This window comes from Camelus bactrianus, chromosome 29 (assembly GCF_048773025.1).
Source record: "Camelus bactrianus isolate YW-2024 breed Bactrian camel chromosome 29, ASM4877302v1, whole genome shotgun sequence".
Lineage (NCBI taxonomy): Eukaryota > Metazoa > Chordata > Mammalia > Artiodactyla > Camelidae > Camelus > Camelus bactrianus.
The window spans coordinates 4,692,091-4,709,885 of NC_133567.1; the positions used below are offsets into that span (position 1 = coordinate 4,692,091).

Below are 17,795 nucleotides of genomic sequence, written 5' to 3' on the forward strand. Positions count from 1 at the left end.
ACCACAGTTATATTTCAGGCCTTTGTAGTAGTCCAGGCAAGACGCACTCCAATTAGAAATAATTGCTGTTACGACGTGGAGGGTGCCTGCCTTGCCCCAGACCTTTGTTCTCCGAAATCCCCAGAGAGGCTTTTCTTTATTTGTTGACTAAATAGACAGGCCCCTGGAATACACGCTTTTGGAATTGCCATATAGGAGCAATATTGTGCCTCTCTCTCAATTAACCTTGTCAACCAAGGATTTGGAGCATGAGTTGGCTATTGTAAGAAGGACTTTGATCCTCTCCTTGCACATCTACAGTGAAGTAAGATATGAAATAAAATGCCTTTTCTTCTTCGGAATATGCTGGATACCTTTATTATTCTTGTTTAAAGAAATAATGTGTATGAAGTGAGCTGCCCCCCCCCAGCCGCAGTAAACATGAGCTCTCGTTTCATTATTGTGAAGCGAGTTCTTTTTTTAACGGTTTCTGAATGGAATGGAAAGGAAACACAAGGGCAGAGTTGTCAGAATCATGCTGGCAGCTCACGAGAATTGAGTCACTCAGAGTGGATTCTAGACTCTATGTTCCCTGAGACTGTCACCCCTCTAAGAGCATCTTACCCCCAAGATATTCAAACTCTCATTTCTTTTGACTCTCAGAGTCTTCCAAGGTCTTCTCATCCCTTCCTGTTCCCCACACAATAGAAGCTAAGAGATAAGGGCTGCCGTTTCTCCTGCAAGACAGGTGCCCCCACCAGCCTGGGCAGGAGCACCAGGATTATGGTGATTAACGTATTTTTCTTCATCTTGCTTTTATAGTTAATTTCCAAAGCATGAAAGCAGTTGGCCAGTTGATTAAACTTTAAGAATACAAGAGATCTGAAATGAAGGCAGCCCTGATGAATACAAATGGACAAAATTGTTCATTCTGTGAAAAAGAAAAACAAACAAACAAACCTCACAAGAATCCCAGCTTGAAACACAAAGTTAAGCACATGAAATTAACGTCTTGAATATGCTTTCTGGATTGACAGGGAGCAGTTCATCTAACTCAGCAGAATGTCACTTTCTCTGAGGAAGAAGCAACCATTCTTGGGTCTCTTCTGGGGAAGGAATGTGATCCTACATAGGGTTTGGTCTAGGGTCACTGCCTCCTCAGGTCATCCCGGGAATGTGCAGTCAGGCTTCTGACACGGTGGCTCTGGTGTACCTTCAGCAGGCTTGGCACTTAGTCTGTGAGCACCCAGGGCTGTAGAAATAAGTGTTTGTCCAGAAATAGACTCACGGACATAGAGAATAAACTATGGTTACCAAAGGGGAGAGAGAGAAATTAGGAGTTTGGGGATTAACAGATACACACTACTATATATAAAATAAACAACAAGGAACTACTGTACAGCATAGAAAATTATCTTCAATTTCTTGTGATAACCTATAATGGAAAAGAATCTGAAAAAATACATATGTATGTAAATGAGTAACTGAGTCACTTGGCTGCACACCAGAAACTAACATTGTAAATCAACTACATTTCAAGGAAAAATAGAAATTTTAAAAAAGCAGCATTTGTGCGGCTACTCTGTAAAAGGGACATGCGAGGCTGGCCTTTTCTACCCCAGGTGGCACGGTCAGCAAGGCCAGGGCTGCGAGCTTCGTGTCGTCTGGGGAGGGGGCTCTCCCGCTCAGCACTCACCCACGCTCGTTGGCGCTCAGCTCCACTTCCCCGTGCAGGCTCGAGCTCGGCTACCTGCCCCACTGCAGCCACCTCCCCAGGGACCAAAGCACAGAGCAGCTCACGAGAGAGGATTCTCGCTTCCGCCTCTGACACAAGCAGAAATGATGGAAGTGGGATTCTTTTCAAATTTAAAAAAAAAAAAAAAAGCGCAACAGAAAAGCAGAACAACATTATTTTCAAAGGTATTGGTTGAAGATTGGTTAAAGGTTTTCAAAGGCATTGGTTGAGTCCAGACAGCAGACTAAGAGTGGTGCTTGTAGTTTCCAGATACATTCTGTCGGGCAAAGGCACTTCTCCTCACTGAAACAGATGTTATGTCATGGTGGGTATCAGGGGACATCAGCCACAGAGCTGGGCTTCAGTCTTTCTTCTTTTGGCCAGTGAAGCTATCCATAAAATGAAGGGCACGCAAATATTCGGCCACAAGGATTCCCACCTTGAAGGGCAAGAAACTAAAGAGAACACAAGAGTGAACGTTCTTGGTTATCATTCATTGAAGCATCTTTACCAGCTCTGCTGAAAAGCAGCGTCATCGACTTGTTGCAGAAGAAGTCATTCACACACGCGCGCATGAATGTGCCTGCCTCATGGTCACTCGGGGCTTGTCCGCTACATGGGAAGACGCTGGCCCAGGGTCTCTGTATCCCTCCTTGCTTTATTTATGTCATTTGCTCGCTTCCCCGTCAGTCTCCAAAGCGTCACTATTAGGACGCAGTAAAGTCTTGTGTAGTCGGAGAGCCCGGCTTGCGCCCTAGCTCTGTCCCTCACAGTGCCGTCCCCAGCAAGTCACTGAGCTCACGAGCCGCCCTTTCTTCCAGCTTCGAGTGAGGGCGTCAGTCTTTCTTTCTGGGAGTGCTGGGAGGATTTGATGCAGGAGCTCCTTAGACCTCTGGCAAGACCCAGCTAAGACTGGGTGTCCTCCCCTCCTCCAGGCAGAGCACTCTGACCCTGTCCACCCTGACATTCACCTTGCAGAGTGAGTGGAGGCACAGCAAACAAACCTGAGACTTGTCCTAAGAGTGGCGTCCCTCTGGGGGCAGCCCAAGATGCCCAGGGGGTGTCCTAGCAGTAGGGTAAGGAAAATGACCCTGTGCTCAGTGTCCCTCTGGGGCAACCCAAGATCCCCATGGGGTCCTGCCCGCTCCAGCTTCAGGTCTCCAGTCAACTGTTGCCTTCTGCATGAGACTCCACTGGGCACCACACTGACGACTGAATCTCAGGGTGCAGCGCTCTACCTCCCGCCCTGGGATTTCCTTCTCCTGCTTTGTATTTCCTTTAGATGTCGTCATAGCACTTACGACCTCCCAGAATGCCTTTCTTTCACTTTACTTTTTGTTTGTTCCCTCCACCAACCCCCCAAGAAGAGGATTTTCATGAGAGCAGGGACTCTTGTCTCTCTTTGCTGTAACCCAGATCCCAGGGTGGCCAGCAGTGCCGGGCACACCCTGGGCCCTCGGGTGCTTGTGGAGTGAGTGTGTGAAGGACTGTGTGGTGTGACTCCCCATCACTGAACGCCAGGTTTTCAAAGCCTTCTCAGGAACTCTGCAGATCTCTTTCAAATGGGCACAGAACTGACAGCCTATAAAGTAAATGTAACCTCTAAAATCATTCAAAAACATTGGAAAAAATTAAGTCCCATGTCCTTTACAATTGGAATTACAGTACCAACTCCATTTTCTCACGGAAGCTATGCAAATTTGAGGGACCAAAATTCATTAACAGAAATGTTTTCAGTGGCTCTCCTCGATAGGATGTGGAGTCAAGTTTTGACTGGATCGGCACATTACAGGAGCCATAGAAGCTGATACGGTTACCTTTTTAGGAACACCATAAAGTATATAAACTTTGGCATATACAGGTACATTTTTTCCTGCAGGATAGCATCTACTATCTTCCTGACTGCATATTCTGGCTCCAGAATCGGTAACAGAAAAGGACAGCTGGGGAGTCAAAAAGAAAACCCAAAGCAAGAAATTAATAAAAGCAGTTCTTACAAATTTGGATAAAACAGTTATAAGACATTATCATTTATCTTCTTCTTTCCCTTCCAGGTTTGGTTTATCTCTCTCCTTACTCCCTTATCATCAATGTGGTGAGTGATAACTAGAGTTTGCTATGGAACATGATGATTCTCACGAATACACTGATGTTACGCACATGTGTGTGACGGTGTTGGTCTAAATATCGTGCAGCATGTCTTTGAAAAGTAACTGCCTGTCATCTCACGAGTGCAGACTGGGCGTTTGTGCCCCTTTAATGATTTCAAGTCCTGTGGAATCGGGAATGAGGGCAGGATGGAGTCGGCTGGCTGAACGGGGCCGTGACGGGAGTGCCGAGGAGAGGGAGGAGCGGGCCTGGGCCTCGGGGTGGCTGTGCTTGGATACAGCCTTGAAAAACCATTCCCGTTGGACTCGACATCTTAGACACTGACACACTTGAGGAAAAACGTAATTCTGAAACCATTCATTATAAATCAGGATGACTCCTGGAGAAAATATCTTTTTAAACAACTTTAAAAAACAGATAGAACCTAATAAAATACATGACCAATCATTAAAACAAAATATAGTTTCTTGGAAATCAAAGGACATGCTTACCTAGTAGTGCAACCTTCAAACATTCCGGTTTTTATAAAAAATGGGCATACAATAGTGGTTTTGATTCCATTTTGTTTCTGGGCAAGTGTTTCTAGAAATATAGATTCAGCAAATCCGAAGGCTGCAAATTTACTTGCACAGTAATCTGAAAAGGCAAACAATGCTAATGTATGGTGTGAAGTTTGTAGAAGGCATCACATTAACGTTTCCGTAACGCGAGCAGCACCAGGGAATGGACAGCAGCGCCAGAGTGCGTGCTTGTGCGCTCGCACTCGGCTTCGCCCGGAAGAAGTGAGGAGTGAGAGAGAAGGACCGCCGTCATCTCTAGGTCAGTTGACAATGACCAAGCAGACTCCAGGGGGAGCAGGCTGCAGGGAGCCTCCCGGGGGTCGCCCAGCTGGGCTTTATTCCTGCTAGTGAGCGGTCAGACGCCGTGCCAGCTGTGACGTGGGTACAAGATGTGCGTCCAGTCCCTGTCCCAGAGCACCTCAGCCCCACTGAGGCAGGAAGGCTCACAAAAGAAGAGAGAAAGTAGTAAGCGAAGTAGGAGTCCATGCGGCGGAGAGCAGCGTAGGGCGTGACAACGCGGGTCCATTTTCTTCCAACTCTAATTCTTCCTCTTTCAGAAGGGAGACAGAGGACTCGGTACCGTCAACCTGAGCTTCTCAAGTATATTGAAGTTCAGGGGGAGTGGGAAGATTGAGCTTTCTGTCCTCAGTCACCCTCACTTCAAGTAAACACCTGAGTACTCAGTTTGCTGCACGGAGACATCTGGAGGAAAGGCGTTCACGCGGTCCTAAGCTCTGCTTTGCCTCGCACGGTCAGAGGGGGCAAGAGCTGTACGCTCCCTTGCTCTGCCAGGGAGCGGCCGCTACAGCCAGCCAGGACTAGGCTGCAGGTGTCAGGGGTGGGGTTGGCCGGCGCCGCCGCTGCCCTGGATGGTGGGTAAGGTGAGAGAGGAAGGGACGGGGAGCCGCTTCTAGGGGCATCTGAGGCATCTGGAGTAAGTGCAGCTGCCCGAACCCCTGCACCTCTGAGAGTCGGATGAGCAGATATGGCCCGGGACCAGGGAATCTGCATTCTAAGCAGCACCCGTGGTGGTTCTGAGGCGGGGGAGCCGCCACCCACCCTGTGGGGACTCACAGGGCTTGCACTGGTTCCTCAGGGGAGCAGGGTGTGGGAGAATCTTGCATCTGAGCATAGAGGTATTGCATCCAAAAAAACAACAAAAGGATTAATAGGATCAGCAAAGACACTTGCAGTATTTCAAAGCCCTGTATTTCTCAGACCTGTAAGAGAGGTGATAACACCTGATGAATTCTAAGAAGGACAGAGGAAGGGAAAAGCAGGGAGATGTGTGAAGACTAGTAGCACCTGGGGTGACCTGTGCTTCTGGAAACCTGTCTGTGTGGCTGACACGTACTGTGCTAGGTCTAGTGTTGTGAATCTTGCTCCGGCGTGCTAGGAAGTGTCCCACTGGCCAGCTGGGTTACAGTTAGGGTTCTCAGGGGCGGGCCTGAGCCCACACTCAGGACATTTGCCCCAGGGGAAGCCCTGGGGGGCAAGGACGAGACTTGCACCCCTCTGAGAGGGAGCTCCCGAGTTGGCCTCCTTCACCGAAGATCTTGGTGTATCTCTTTGTCCCCTCCCCACTGCTAATGTCGTCAGGTGGGAGAAAAGAAGTGACAACCACTTCCTGCAGGTCTTCAATAGAAAGCAAAGAGGTTAACTGTAGGTTTCTTGAAGTGAAGAAATTTCTCCAAACTCATGGCTAGCGGAGACTACTTAATGGGAACTTCATAAGGCGGAAGGGCCCCCCTTTTCACCCTGGTGACAGTGCTAGGTGAGTTTTGGGGGATGGTGACCATGCTAATCTCTTGTGTAAGAAATTTATCAGTAGGGTCTCTCTCTTTTTCTTTTTCTAAACCCAGGGGGTTGCATAAGACCTCATGACTCCAAAGTGCACATTTCAGCATTGTGCAGGTATAGCTGATGGGCAGTTTTGCTGCACAGTGAATTTAGGGCAGCAAATCCCTGCTGATTATTCACAGCTATTAACCAAGTTACAGTCAAAAAATTCTGCATTTATGAAATACTACATTTCTCTTACCTGCCAGTTGGTTTGTTCCAATTAATCCAGCTGAACTTGAAATGCAAACCAAGTGTCCATGGTCATTAGCAATCATAGCAGGTAGAAAGGCTTTATATGTCTAAGAAGAGCAAAGTAAAATGTTTGACATTTTATACCACGTTTTATTTTATTTTTTCAATGTATGATTACTGTGATTGAAAAAAATTTTTAAGCTCAAAAAGTACCCGAAAGCACTGGGATAGTAAAACTTAACATCTGGAAAGTGACCATCTTAACTTATTTAACCTGTTAAATTTCCTGATGGCAATTCCAATATTATTAAAAAATAACTTACTCAGACTTATGTTTTGCTCATATTTGCCTTTCAAAAACACAGTATGAAGACAACAATCGAAGCAGTACAGGGAAATCTTAGCTGTGGCAGTCGCAGTCCACAAACCAGCGAGAGCACTGAAGGATCTGATTATTTAGATTTACAGCGCCTTTTTGCCCCATGGGCTTATGTTTGAATTTCAAGTGTTCCTGAACATTGTTCACAGGGCATGTGGCTGTTGCCTTTGGTTTAAAAATATCACTTTGTTTTTAAACTCATCTTTACTTCTTTGAACAGCGGTTTCTTATTTTTATCTCGTGTTATAAAAGAGAGTCTCTGTGAGCAGGGACGCACGCTGTGTCTCAGTACATAGAATACCGTCACCTTGCCCGTGGGAGCCGGAGAAGGAAGGCACAAGCCAAATAAGCGTCGGGAGGTGTGCTGCGCAACAAAGGGATGATGAATCAAATCGGGATGGTTGCCTGTTTCTGTGAAATAAGTGTCTACTTCATGTTTTCAAATATGAATACATATGAGAAAAGGGATCCTGTATAAAAGTCAAACCACCTTTGTCTGCATCGCAATGAGTTTCAGAGGGAAAGTAATGTAGAGAGAAGTGGAAAATCAAAACCCAGCAAACAGCAGTGTGATGAACGGTGCTCTGGGCTCCGATGGTCCGTGATGAGTCACTTGGCTTCCCCGTGGGGACACGCCCCTTGCGAGCATGGTCGCCGTGAGCTCTCCGACCCTTAGCAATTACGTGCCTACTCTCTGCAGGCACTCAGAGGATGTATGCAAACTCGCTGGGAAAGGGTGCACAGGTGTGAGGGCGGGAGGGGGGGCCCGGGGGCCCGGGAAGCACGGCAGCTCAGGAACAACTAGCAGGGGAGAGAGAAAGAACAGAAAGCAGACACCATGACAGAGACGGGGACGAACAGGTGGGTGAAGAGCACAGAGTGGAGACTCTTTGTAGATGACACCTTCATCTTCATCCTGACTGTGCCTTCTGACTTCGTCCTCGCTAAGTGGAGGGGTGTTTGGAACAAGACAGCATCAACCATCTGCAGCCGTTCTTGAAGGAACATGGTGGCCACTTAGCTCTCTGAATCTTTCCATCTTTCTCCTGAAAACTATACAGAACACCGAGAACACCGCCAGCACCATGGTGGTTCTGGGGAACCAGGGGACAGGAAACCTACACGCTCCGAATGGGATGTGAAGGCTGTCACAGGAGCGCTGGGCGGGAGAACCTGTGGATGGTGTGGAGGGATGGAGAGGGGTGTCTCAGAAATGTCCAGCGAACACTCCCTCCCGGATGGAGAGAGCTGGTCCAGGGGAGGGCAAGCTGTGAGCAAGAGCCCGGAGAGGCAGGGCTGGGGCATGTGCACAGCTGGGGAGGCTGGCGTGGCTGGTCTCTGCAGAGGCCAGGAAGGTGCATCTTGGAAGCGGGCACATGGCCTTGGAAGTCAGGACGGTGCCTCTTAATGCCCGTGGCACGGAGTCACCAGGGCTATCGGGGGAACTCTCCTTTCCCTCGTTAGGTTCTGAGTGAGGCGACCGTGAGTCTTGGTTGTCCAGAACAGACCTGATTGATGCTTGTGAATCACTCCTCCTCTCACTTCAAAAGGTTTCCAGCCTAGGCACATGGCAAGGTCACTTGATTCTTGAGCTGTCATCTTTAACTTCTGTGAGCCCTTACCTCACTGAGCTGTTTTAAGGGTTATTCGTGAGGTGCCTGGGATGGACCCTGACACAGCCTGGCCATTGGCACATGGTTATGACGTGAGGACAGCTGTGTCTCTGTAGGACTCCCTGAGCAGACGCTCTGGGAGATACAGGTTGAGTTGGATCAGGAGAGGGCGGCTGGGTAGACTAGGACAAGTCTGAAACTGAGAAATCTGGGCTTTGTTTAGAGGCTAATACTATTACAAGAGAGCAAGAGGAAGGTGCTTTTAACATCAGAGTAACTTTATATTTATGACGAGAAGGAAAAATAGTTACCCATAAATGTGCTTTGAAATTCACATCAAAAGACTTTTCTATAAGCTCGTCTGGGCAGTCGAGGAACTTTCTGCCTGTTACGATTCCAGCATTGTTGATTAGGATGGAAACGTCACCAACTTCTTTCTTAACCTGAATTAAATAGTAAGAGCAGAACCACGAATGCAGCACAGGCACGGCTCGGCTCCAGGCCGCCCGCAGTAAAGTGGATATCGCAATAAAACGAGTCACACAACTTTTTTGGTTTCCCATTGCGTATAAAAGTTACATTTACACTATACTGTAGTCTATTAAGCGTGCAATAGCATATGTCTAAAAAAGTACATTCTTAATTAATTTTTTTTGATAAAAAATGCTAACCATCACCTGAGGCTTCAGTGAGTTGTGGTAGTAACAAAGACCGCTGACGAGAGATCCCTGTAACAAATATAACAGTATTGAAAAGATAAGAAATACTGTAAGAATTACCAAAATGTGACCTTGAGACACGAGGTGAGCAAATGCCGTTGGAAAAATGGTGCCAATAGACTTGCTCAAGGCAGGGCTGCTACAAGCTTTCAGTGTGTGAAAAACCTTCCAATTGTAAAGAACACAGAATCTGTGACTTGCAATGAAGCAGAGCACAGTAAAACGAGGTTTGCCCATAATCCCTTCCGTGATCTGGGTTTACTTTCCCTTAGTTTTACGTGCTTCCAGGCCCTGTTAACCCAGAACGAGTTAAACACTCTCAAAACAAAGTGTGTTTTATTTCCTCTGCAGAGGCAGTGGTGCACTAGAGACCCAGGTCTGATGCCTTAATTCTCATTCCCCTACTTCTTGTGGCGGTCCCCACGCTGCAACACTACTTTCCTTCTACTGGTGGAGCCAGTCTTGTGCTCAGTGATGAGCAACTTTGTCCTGGGCTCTGTGTCAGCAGCGCATCATTTGAATTACCGCGATGGGACCCCAGGCGTTACAGCTGTGCCGTGTGAATCAAGACCCAGCACACGGAGTGAGTAGGGAGGGCGAGGAGGGTGTGTGATACTCCCACACGTGCTACAGACACACAGCACAGCTCCGAGCCCGTCTGTCCTGTTTTCATCAGCTGACTGGTTCTCCTCCCCACCACGAACTTTTAGGCGTAAGATCTGTGAAGTAGGAGTCAGAGGGGGTCCCGTCTGCTGCTGTCACCCTGCCCACAGTAGGTTCTCAATAACTTTCGTTTTAGAGATAAGAATTCTGGGAGTGCCACTGGCACCTTCCGCTTGCAGCAGACCTTCAGTGTGTGAAGCTGGCTCTTGGTCAGAAACGGGCTCAGGATGTTCCAGGCTTGATGACAGGTGGTGGGGCTGTCCCTTTGCACCTCTTCGTGTTTTGAGTTTTGTTCCTGTCATTTGTGTCACACAGCAGGGGCCTTGTCCCGCAAATCAGAGGGAACCCTGGGTCACAGCTGCTGTGGGCTGCCAAGAGGCTCCGAGCAGGACCAGTTACATCGCTAGGCCTCTGTGTGTGTGCGTGCGTGCGCACCTGCCTGTGCAGGTGGTGCAGTTTGGCACAGGGAGGGTGTATCACTGAAGCCAGGCGGATGCTCCCACCTTTGTCACCTGCTGCTGTGCAAGGCCTGGGTCTCAGCCACGAGGGTGACGTGTGCTCGGTAACTGCTAGCCAGCTAGATCTGCAGCCTCGGGGAAACTTAGGATGAAATCAAGGCTGAGGAAACCTCACGTTTTATGTTGAAGTTTTCAGATAAAAGCACTGGAAACAATCTAACTTAAAGTCTGATGCAGAGAGAGGCTAAAATATTCAATCAAATCCGAGTGGCACAGCGGTGAGAGTTGCTGAGCCCTGCGTGGGGGAAAACCACGCCGGTTAGGGCTGCAGGCTGGAGGCTGATGTCCCAGCTCAGCCAGGGACGGCAAAGCTACAAGTGACATCTCAGAGGGATAGCAGGTGCATGATTCCTCTGCCACCAAACATGTGACTAAAGCCTGCTATCATAAACTTGATGTGCGAAGCATCAGACTTGAAGTTCAAAGCAGGCAACACCAGGGTTTTGTTATCCATGACTTGCATCTTGGCTGTACAGAAAATTGTATGTTTATGACTCCTACTTTAAATATACTAACCTAAGCACTTGTGACAGGCTTTTTCATGTCAGTAGTCTTCCGTGCTATTGTCTATTTCCTACATAGGGTTATCCTTTTTTTTTTTTTTAAAAAAGGGTTGTCTTGCTCCAAAGTCTACTTTTTTCCCTTTAAATTAGTACAGAAAGGCATCAGGAGTATTCAGCCTCTGCTCCGTCAGGGAGAAAAGGGCGTCACTGTCTGTGACTTAACTCTACATTTAACTAGTACTGATCGATGATAACCCAATACAGTTCTCATCCTTGGGCGGAGGATCAGCTTGCCCACATTGTGTTGTTTTCATAAGGGGCCCAGGACTGACATCTTAGGGAGGATGCAATAGATTTTAGTATTTCATAGTTTTCTTTTTTGAATCCATTATTTTCCTCATTTTAAGAATGTGGCAACAGCCTGTTCAACCTTCAAAGACAAGCCTCCCGTATTAGTTGTGCCCTCCTGCCGGCAGGATTTTGTCACGAACGTCCTCGCTCTGGAATCAAGAATCCACAGGAAGACCGTGCGTTCCCCTGTCTAATCTCACCTGCCGGGGATGGCTGGTTTGAGGTTCCCAGCCACTACTTACTAGTCCTGGCGGGCAACAGGGAAAGGTCTGCTTCTACCAGTGACCACATGGTTTAAGAGATGAAACAATCTTGAAATTTGACTTTGGATATCAGGAATCAGTAATAAACCTTAAGAAATTTTCACAGATGCTACAAATAGAGGGTTTTTTTTTTTCCGTTGCAACCTTGCAGTCAATTGGAAGTACGCCAACAAATCAATTCTGATTTTCCTCGTCTAAGGGAGCACTGCATACACAGTCATGTCACATGCATGCCCTGTGAAGGGTGAGTGGCAACTCCATAGTTCCAGTATGGTCTTGTGTTTATTATTCATAATACTGTCTCATCTGGGAGGCCGAGTAGCAAGGTGGACTTTCTGAACTCGGTGCCAAGCTGGGAGCTGGGGACACAAGCTCTCAAAGTTTTTGGGGACCTTGGAGATAAAACACTGTTATACAGCTCTGAAACTCTGCACCCAGATCATCCCTCTAAGGGATAAAACTCCTCTGGTACCTTCCCTCTATCAAGAACAAGAAGAAGGAATGGTTGGTTTAGAGTTTCAATCTCTTATGCTCTTTCGTGTTTAAATAGGAACCAGACTGCTTAAGAGTGGCCGTGGAAGTCGTCTGCATCAGTGTAAGTCAACACGCCAGGTGATCGGTGCTCCAAGTGCAAAGAGCTGAAATTGTCAGGGTGACTGCGGCAGACACCCCTGCACTCTGAAGGGTGGTCCCGGCATAAGCCCACGCCAGCTTGTCAGTTTGGATCCCTAGACTGACCCGGGCAGCCTGCGTTCGGTGATGGTAGGAACTGATGTGTAAAATATAAAGCAAAAGACAAACTTAAAAGTTAGAAGCCCACCTGCCAGGGACCTGCAAACCTTTCCACTAGGGAGTGACACAGGAAGCAGCAAAGAGACCCTGGTTAGAGCCTGCAAGCTGTGAGAGAGCCTGCCGGCACGGTTGGGCTGCCAGTCACAAGCCCGTCCGCTTCCCTCCTTGTGAAATCGGCAATTCTGAGATCCACAGAAAAGTGGCCCGGGAGAGTGATGTGTGGACCAATGAGAGGCCAGGGAAATCCTCATGAAGGAAAAGAGGTAGCCACAAACACGTATGTACCTCGGTGAATGAACACGCTACCCTCACCCCTGGCCACCGGCGCTCTGGTTTCCTGAGAGCACTCTTTCTAAGTGCATCTGTCTCATCGCCAAAGGAGCAGCTACAGCTAAGGATCTTTGGGATGAATAGAATATTCTGATTTCCATCTGACAACTTAAGAGAAATGCATGTTCAGTGGCAAGCACTGTCAGGAGTTGGGGAAACAACCAGACTTAAAATCAGACTAGAGACGGGTTCACGTCCTGGCTGAGTCACGTGCTAGTTCTGTGACCCTGAACAGGTTATTTCATATCCCTGTTTTTCAGTTTCTTTACCCTCAAAGAGGGGTGCCACCACCCATCTCTTACACTGACTGTAATGGGGTCCAGCACGGCCAGCACGCGTGCTGGTTAGAGGATGTAACTCAGAGTCAGCGGACTCAAGTCCCAGCTGTCGCTCTGCCACTCGTTACCTGTGTTTCTCAGGTGAGCAACGTGCCTGCCCTAGGTCTCCATTTCCTTATCTGTGAAGTGGAGGTAGCGATCGGTCTGGCTTTATAGGATTATGGTACAGTTCATATAGGGTGCTTAGCATGGTGGATTGCAGTGGTGAAAACTCAAAAATGCTCATTCCCACCCCCCCAGTACTTTTTTAAGTTAAAGGGATGTGGAGAGAGGCAAACAGACAAAGAAACTGATGTATGTTGAAGTGTGTGCCTTCTCCCCAGAGGAAACGGGAAGCACCCCGAGATGTACCTGATTGGCCACCCTGTACACTTCCTCCTTCCGGCCACAGTCACAGGTGTAGGCGTGGACCGTCATGGCTCCAGCATCCCAAGCCATCCTGCGCGTCTCCTCGTTGCCTTCCTCATTGATATCCCAGAGAACAAGCACTGATCCCAGGTGGGCAAATTGGACGGCTAAGAGCCTTCCAAGTCCACTCCCCGCACCTGTTATAAGTACGATTTCACCAGCAACATTCTTCAGTGGCTTTGGGATTAAGGCAAAAATCGCAGCCTCCAGAAAAGCAAACATTGCCTTTACTAAGAAAATGGACAGTTCCTTGGCTGTGTTCACGCTGGGCGCCATGTTCTGGCGGACACCTGTAATGAAAGAGAGACTCACGTGAAGACCCAGGGATCCCTTCCCTTTGGGTTTGCTTACTACACAGAGCACGTGGTTTTCTGAAATGGTGGAAGAAACAAAGCAGTGTGATGTCAGCATCTCTCGGTTCAGAGCAGAAGCAGACTCCGAACTTAGAAAGGGATGGGAACCCACAGGGTCTTGTCTTGGCTGACTTGTGCTCAGAGCCCCAAGCTCACTGCACACCCGCGTACCTGCTGAGTGTTACCTGAGACGGAAACGTTCATCAACCAGGAACTGTAACTATGCCCAAATTTAACCCAAAGGAGAAAGCTCACTATTTCTCATAGTTAACCTTTCTTCATAATAATCACACGTCCTGTTGATTGATTTCATGTCAGAGTCTTGACCTCGTTGTGATTTATGACATAACTGCTACCCTTCTGGTTTTATTTTTGCCTCCTTTTAGGTTTCTGTTTTCTCATCTCTACTGTTGTTCTTCAAAATCTGAGATTCAAGAGGAAAATGTAAAATTCTATTTGTATAACCTACCTGAAGAGGAGCAATTAGACTTGCTAAGGCTTTCCCCACTGATTTGCCATCAGCACAGTGTACCTGCCCTACCCCCTCCAGGCTCTGCAGCCCCTGCGCGATGTCACGTACCACTGGGCCCTGTGATTGTAGGACACAGTGACAGATGGCTGGGCCCTACCCCTGCCTAGCCGTGGAAGCTGGGGCAGGCCACGCAGCCACTTTGGCTCCCAGTCTCTTCACCTTTATGGGTCCTGTGGCCTCGGGTGGTTTTGCAGATGGAATGAGAGTGTCTGTACGTGTGACCACAATACCAGCCCAAAGTAAGCACTTTATGATGTTATCCTGTTTCTCAGACTCATAGTGCTGCGTACAAGAAGGCACTCGATAGGTTTGCTGAACAACTAAAAGGCCTTCCCTTGACAAACTCATACAAGGCTCAATGCTTGTATCCTATCAGTCACTTTAGTGAGAATGAGCTTATAAGATGCTTTACTAACAGCCAGCTGAGAAAGAAGGAAAGGTCTTATTTCCTCCAGGTCAAGAGAAGGGGCCTACTGTGTTGCGGGAGGTAGGGGAGGGGGCTTCCATGAATAAGGTGGCCAATTGAGAGGCGGAGATAAAGGGCAGGAGATGTACTTCATTAAAGAACAGCAGTTCTTCCCTTACTTTGCAGTTTGGCTGAGGAGAGACTAGTTATCACAGATTCACCGAAGCGTGGTTAGACCCTTAGGAAATTGTCCTGACCTAAATTGTTGCTTCTTGGCTGATTCTCCAGGCAAGACTGAGGACCTAAGAGAACATGTGTGTGGTTTAGCCGAGGTCCTGTACTAGCTCCTGCAGGCCAGGTGAGTTCATCATTACGTTTACTGAGCACTGACCCTGCACAGGTCCGATGGTGGGCAGCCTCCCATAATCTCTGCCCCATAATAAGGGTCTAGTAAAGCAAGAAATACATCATTACAGGCTGTAGTATTATAAAGAAAAATGGAAGGTGCTCTAGAGAGCAGACAGGAGATCTGCTTTAGTTTGGGATCAGAGGAGGAAGCAACAGGAGAGCCTTGTGGGAAACTGACATTTAATTGGATGTGTACATGATGCAGGGTGTGGGGCAGAGAGATCTGGGAGTGGTTTGCTTGGTACAGGAACAGAAGAGTTTGAGTCTTGAGGTAGGTTTGCCCTGTGTCCAGGGCTGTCCAGGCCATAAGAATGCTGGCAGTGGGGGGACATGGATGTTCTGGTCCAACAAGGAGTACTGGGTTTCACTTTGGATGAACAGGCTCTCAGACTCTCTGCCACTTTGCTTGGATTTATTTTCATGGAATAGCTTGTGGATGATTGATTGGGTCACGCAGGCTGTGCAGAACTTGGAAAGAATGTGCCCTGATGGGTGAACAGTCTCGTTTTCAGCACACAGTCAGGGGTGGGTACCAGCAGACCAGAAGGAAGAAGGTCAGACTTCCCACAGGAGTGTGACATCTTGGGCACACTATGCAGGAGGCAGCTGGGGTGCTGCCAACACTCCTTCCATGAGAAAACCCACACCTGGCCATGCATACTGTGATGTAAGTCCACACCAGGAGGACAGAGTTCTGCCTCTCTCCTCAGTGTCTCCAGCACCATGCAGGTGGCTGGAAGTCTCACCACTGACCTGGCTGACATAAAAGTAAGTGCTGGGGGTCCTAGACTTCAGTTTTCTGCTGTCTCAATGCTCACGTGATGCAGCCCACTAATACAACACAAGCCCACTGTTAACCCCTGTCTTGGTAGATGCTTCCTAAGTCCTTAAGAGCTTGGCATCCTGAGGTCCCCTTCATTTGGCGTTCAGGGTGTCTGCTGGGGACCTGCACAGGCGGTGAGATCTAGAGATGAAAGTCTGGATCTGCCACTAACCTCTCTGCATCCCTGTTAAAAATTGTTGCATCTCTTGTGCCTCAGTTTCCTCCTCTGACTAGCGGGATTCTACTAGCACGTACTGAAATTTATGACACAAGGAAGGTATGGAAATTGAAGGAGGTTAATACAGGTGAAGAATTAAGGAGTATCATATGGTCAGGGCTACTGCATATGGAACTTCTGAGCAAATTTGGGGGAAAAAAAAAGGCCCCTGCTGCCCTGGGCATAGCCCTCTCCCAGACGCAGAGGGTGGGGCCAGAGGACTTTGGGCTGGATTTCCACACCTGCCAGGTTACTCATCATCTCCCCTCCTTTTCCCCACCGTCTCCCCCAGTGTGGAAGCCTTGCCAACAGTGCCAGGCACCTAATGGCAGCAAAATAAATATCAGCTGGGGCTCTGATTGCTGTTCCTGCTGGCATGTGGATCACCGATCCCTGGCTGGCCCAGTGAAAGAGGGTTATGGCAAGCGTACTTGCAAACACGAGTAAATGTCCGGTTTGGTTTTAGTGTAAAACCTCCTGCTTAGGAAGTCAGGGAGCGTATGTGTTAAATTTAATCAGGCTGAAGACTTTTTTGGTGTCTCCATCCCACGGCCTCCCCACTTAGTCCAGAAGCTGAGCTAACGGTGCAGTGTAAACAGGTGACGTCCACTTCCCAGTCCAGGGCGCGGCCGCAAGTCTGCCCCATGGGGTGAGTTGAGGGGGCTGGGGAGAGACGGGTAGATGCAGAGAGCAGCAGAGTGCAGGCCACCTGGGCAGAGTGCACCGAAGGGGACCAGGGAGGCATCCCACTCTGCTCCGGGATGGGGAGGGAGGCTAGCAGCTCCTCCTCAGGGACCTGGGGCGCGTGGGCAGCCGAAGAGGTGGGCGCCTACGGGACGCTGCACCCTGCGCTCCCTCTGGCTCGTCCCCCTCCATCACAGCCCCCGGCCGCGGCCTCTAACCGTCCGCAGCTCATAACTGCGGGCCTCGCATGCCCAGAGGTCAGCTGGCCCCCCAACCCACCCCTTGGTCCACACCTCTGCAACTCACCCAGGTCACGCTGCCCTGCTGCAGCTGAGAAGCCCGCCTGGTCCGCAGCAGGCGCCGAGTCACTGGCTCGCAGCCGAGGGAGGCTCGGAGTTTATCCAAGGGCGGGACTCCGCGCCCGCCTGGGGGTGGGACGCCCTGGGGGCCTGCGCACCACGTGGGCCACGCTCTTTCTTCCTCCCTCCCTCCCTCCTTCTCTCTCTCCCCCTCCCTCTCTCTCTCACCCCTCCCTCTCTTTCTTTCTTTTTTTTTCCCAGGCGGCCAGATTCAGAAGCTGGCAATTCTGTCGCGGGGACCCGACGCGCGCGCCGGGATTCGGAGCACAAAAATCACTTGGGGACGTTTAAAAATTGCGACGTCCCAGCTGCACCCTGGATTATTAAATCAGAATTTGTGGGTTAGCAGGGGCCCTGGCACTAGCAATGAAAAAGTTCCCCAGGTGTTCCCAAAGCACATCCTGAGGTTGGGAACCCTTGCGGAAGAGAACAAAGGGCGGCAGATGCCAGTCCGATGCAGCCGCGGTGAGGGAGCCAGGTCCCGCCTGTGCAGCCTGCGGCGCGGGGCGCAGAGGCCAGTTCCCCGCAGCGTCTGACGCCTCCGCGTAGGGTCAGGGGCCACGGCTTCTCCGGCGCCGGGCTCCGGCGTGTGGGCATGGGGGAGCCGGGCGTGGGTGTGGCGCTGGCAGGAGGCCAGAGAAGTGGGCGAGGGAGAAGTCTGTCTCAACAAGATGAGGCTGAGAACAAAAGGAAGCCAACAGTGCTTCCCAAACAGCCGG

General features: G+C 49.3%; 1 protein-coding gene across 4 annotated transcripts; it reads right to left on the bottom strand.

Annotated features, from left to right (window-relative positions):
- Positions 1–325: 325 nt before the first annotated feature.
- SDR16C5 (short chain dehydrogenase/reductase family 16C member 5) lies at positions 326–17,180 on the bottom strand. 4 transcript variants are annotated; one of them, XM_010970680.3, is made up of 8 exons: positions 17,024–17,180; positions 13,238–13,584; positions 9,087–9,137; positions 8,721–8,852; positions 6,425–6,524; positions 4,315–4,459; positions 3,532–3,657; positions 326–2,169 (listed from the first exon to the last, which is right to left on the bottom strand). In XM_010970680.3, exons 2-8 carry the CDS (start codon positions 13,568–13,570, stop codon positions 2,076–2,078), a joined length of 981 nt encoding a protein of 326 aa, XP_010968982.1. In that variant the 5' UTR covers positions 13,571–13,584; positions 17,024–17,180; the 3' UTR covers positions 326–2,075. The 4 variants fall into 4 exon arrangements, with proteins under 4 accessions (XP_010968982.1, XP_010968983.1, XP_010968984.1 ...); XM_010970681.3 differs by lacking the exon at positions 9,087–9,137; XM_010970682.3 differs by lacking the exon at positions 3,532–3,657.
- Positions 17,181–17,795: the final 615 nt, after the last annotated feature.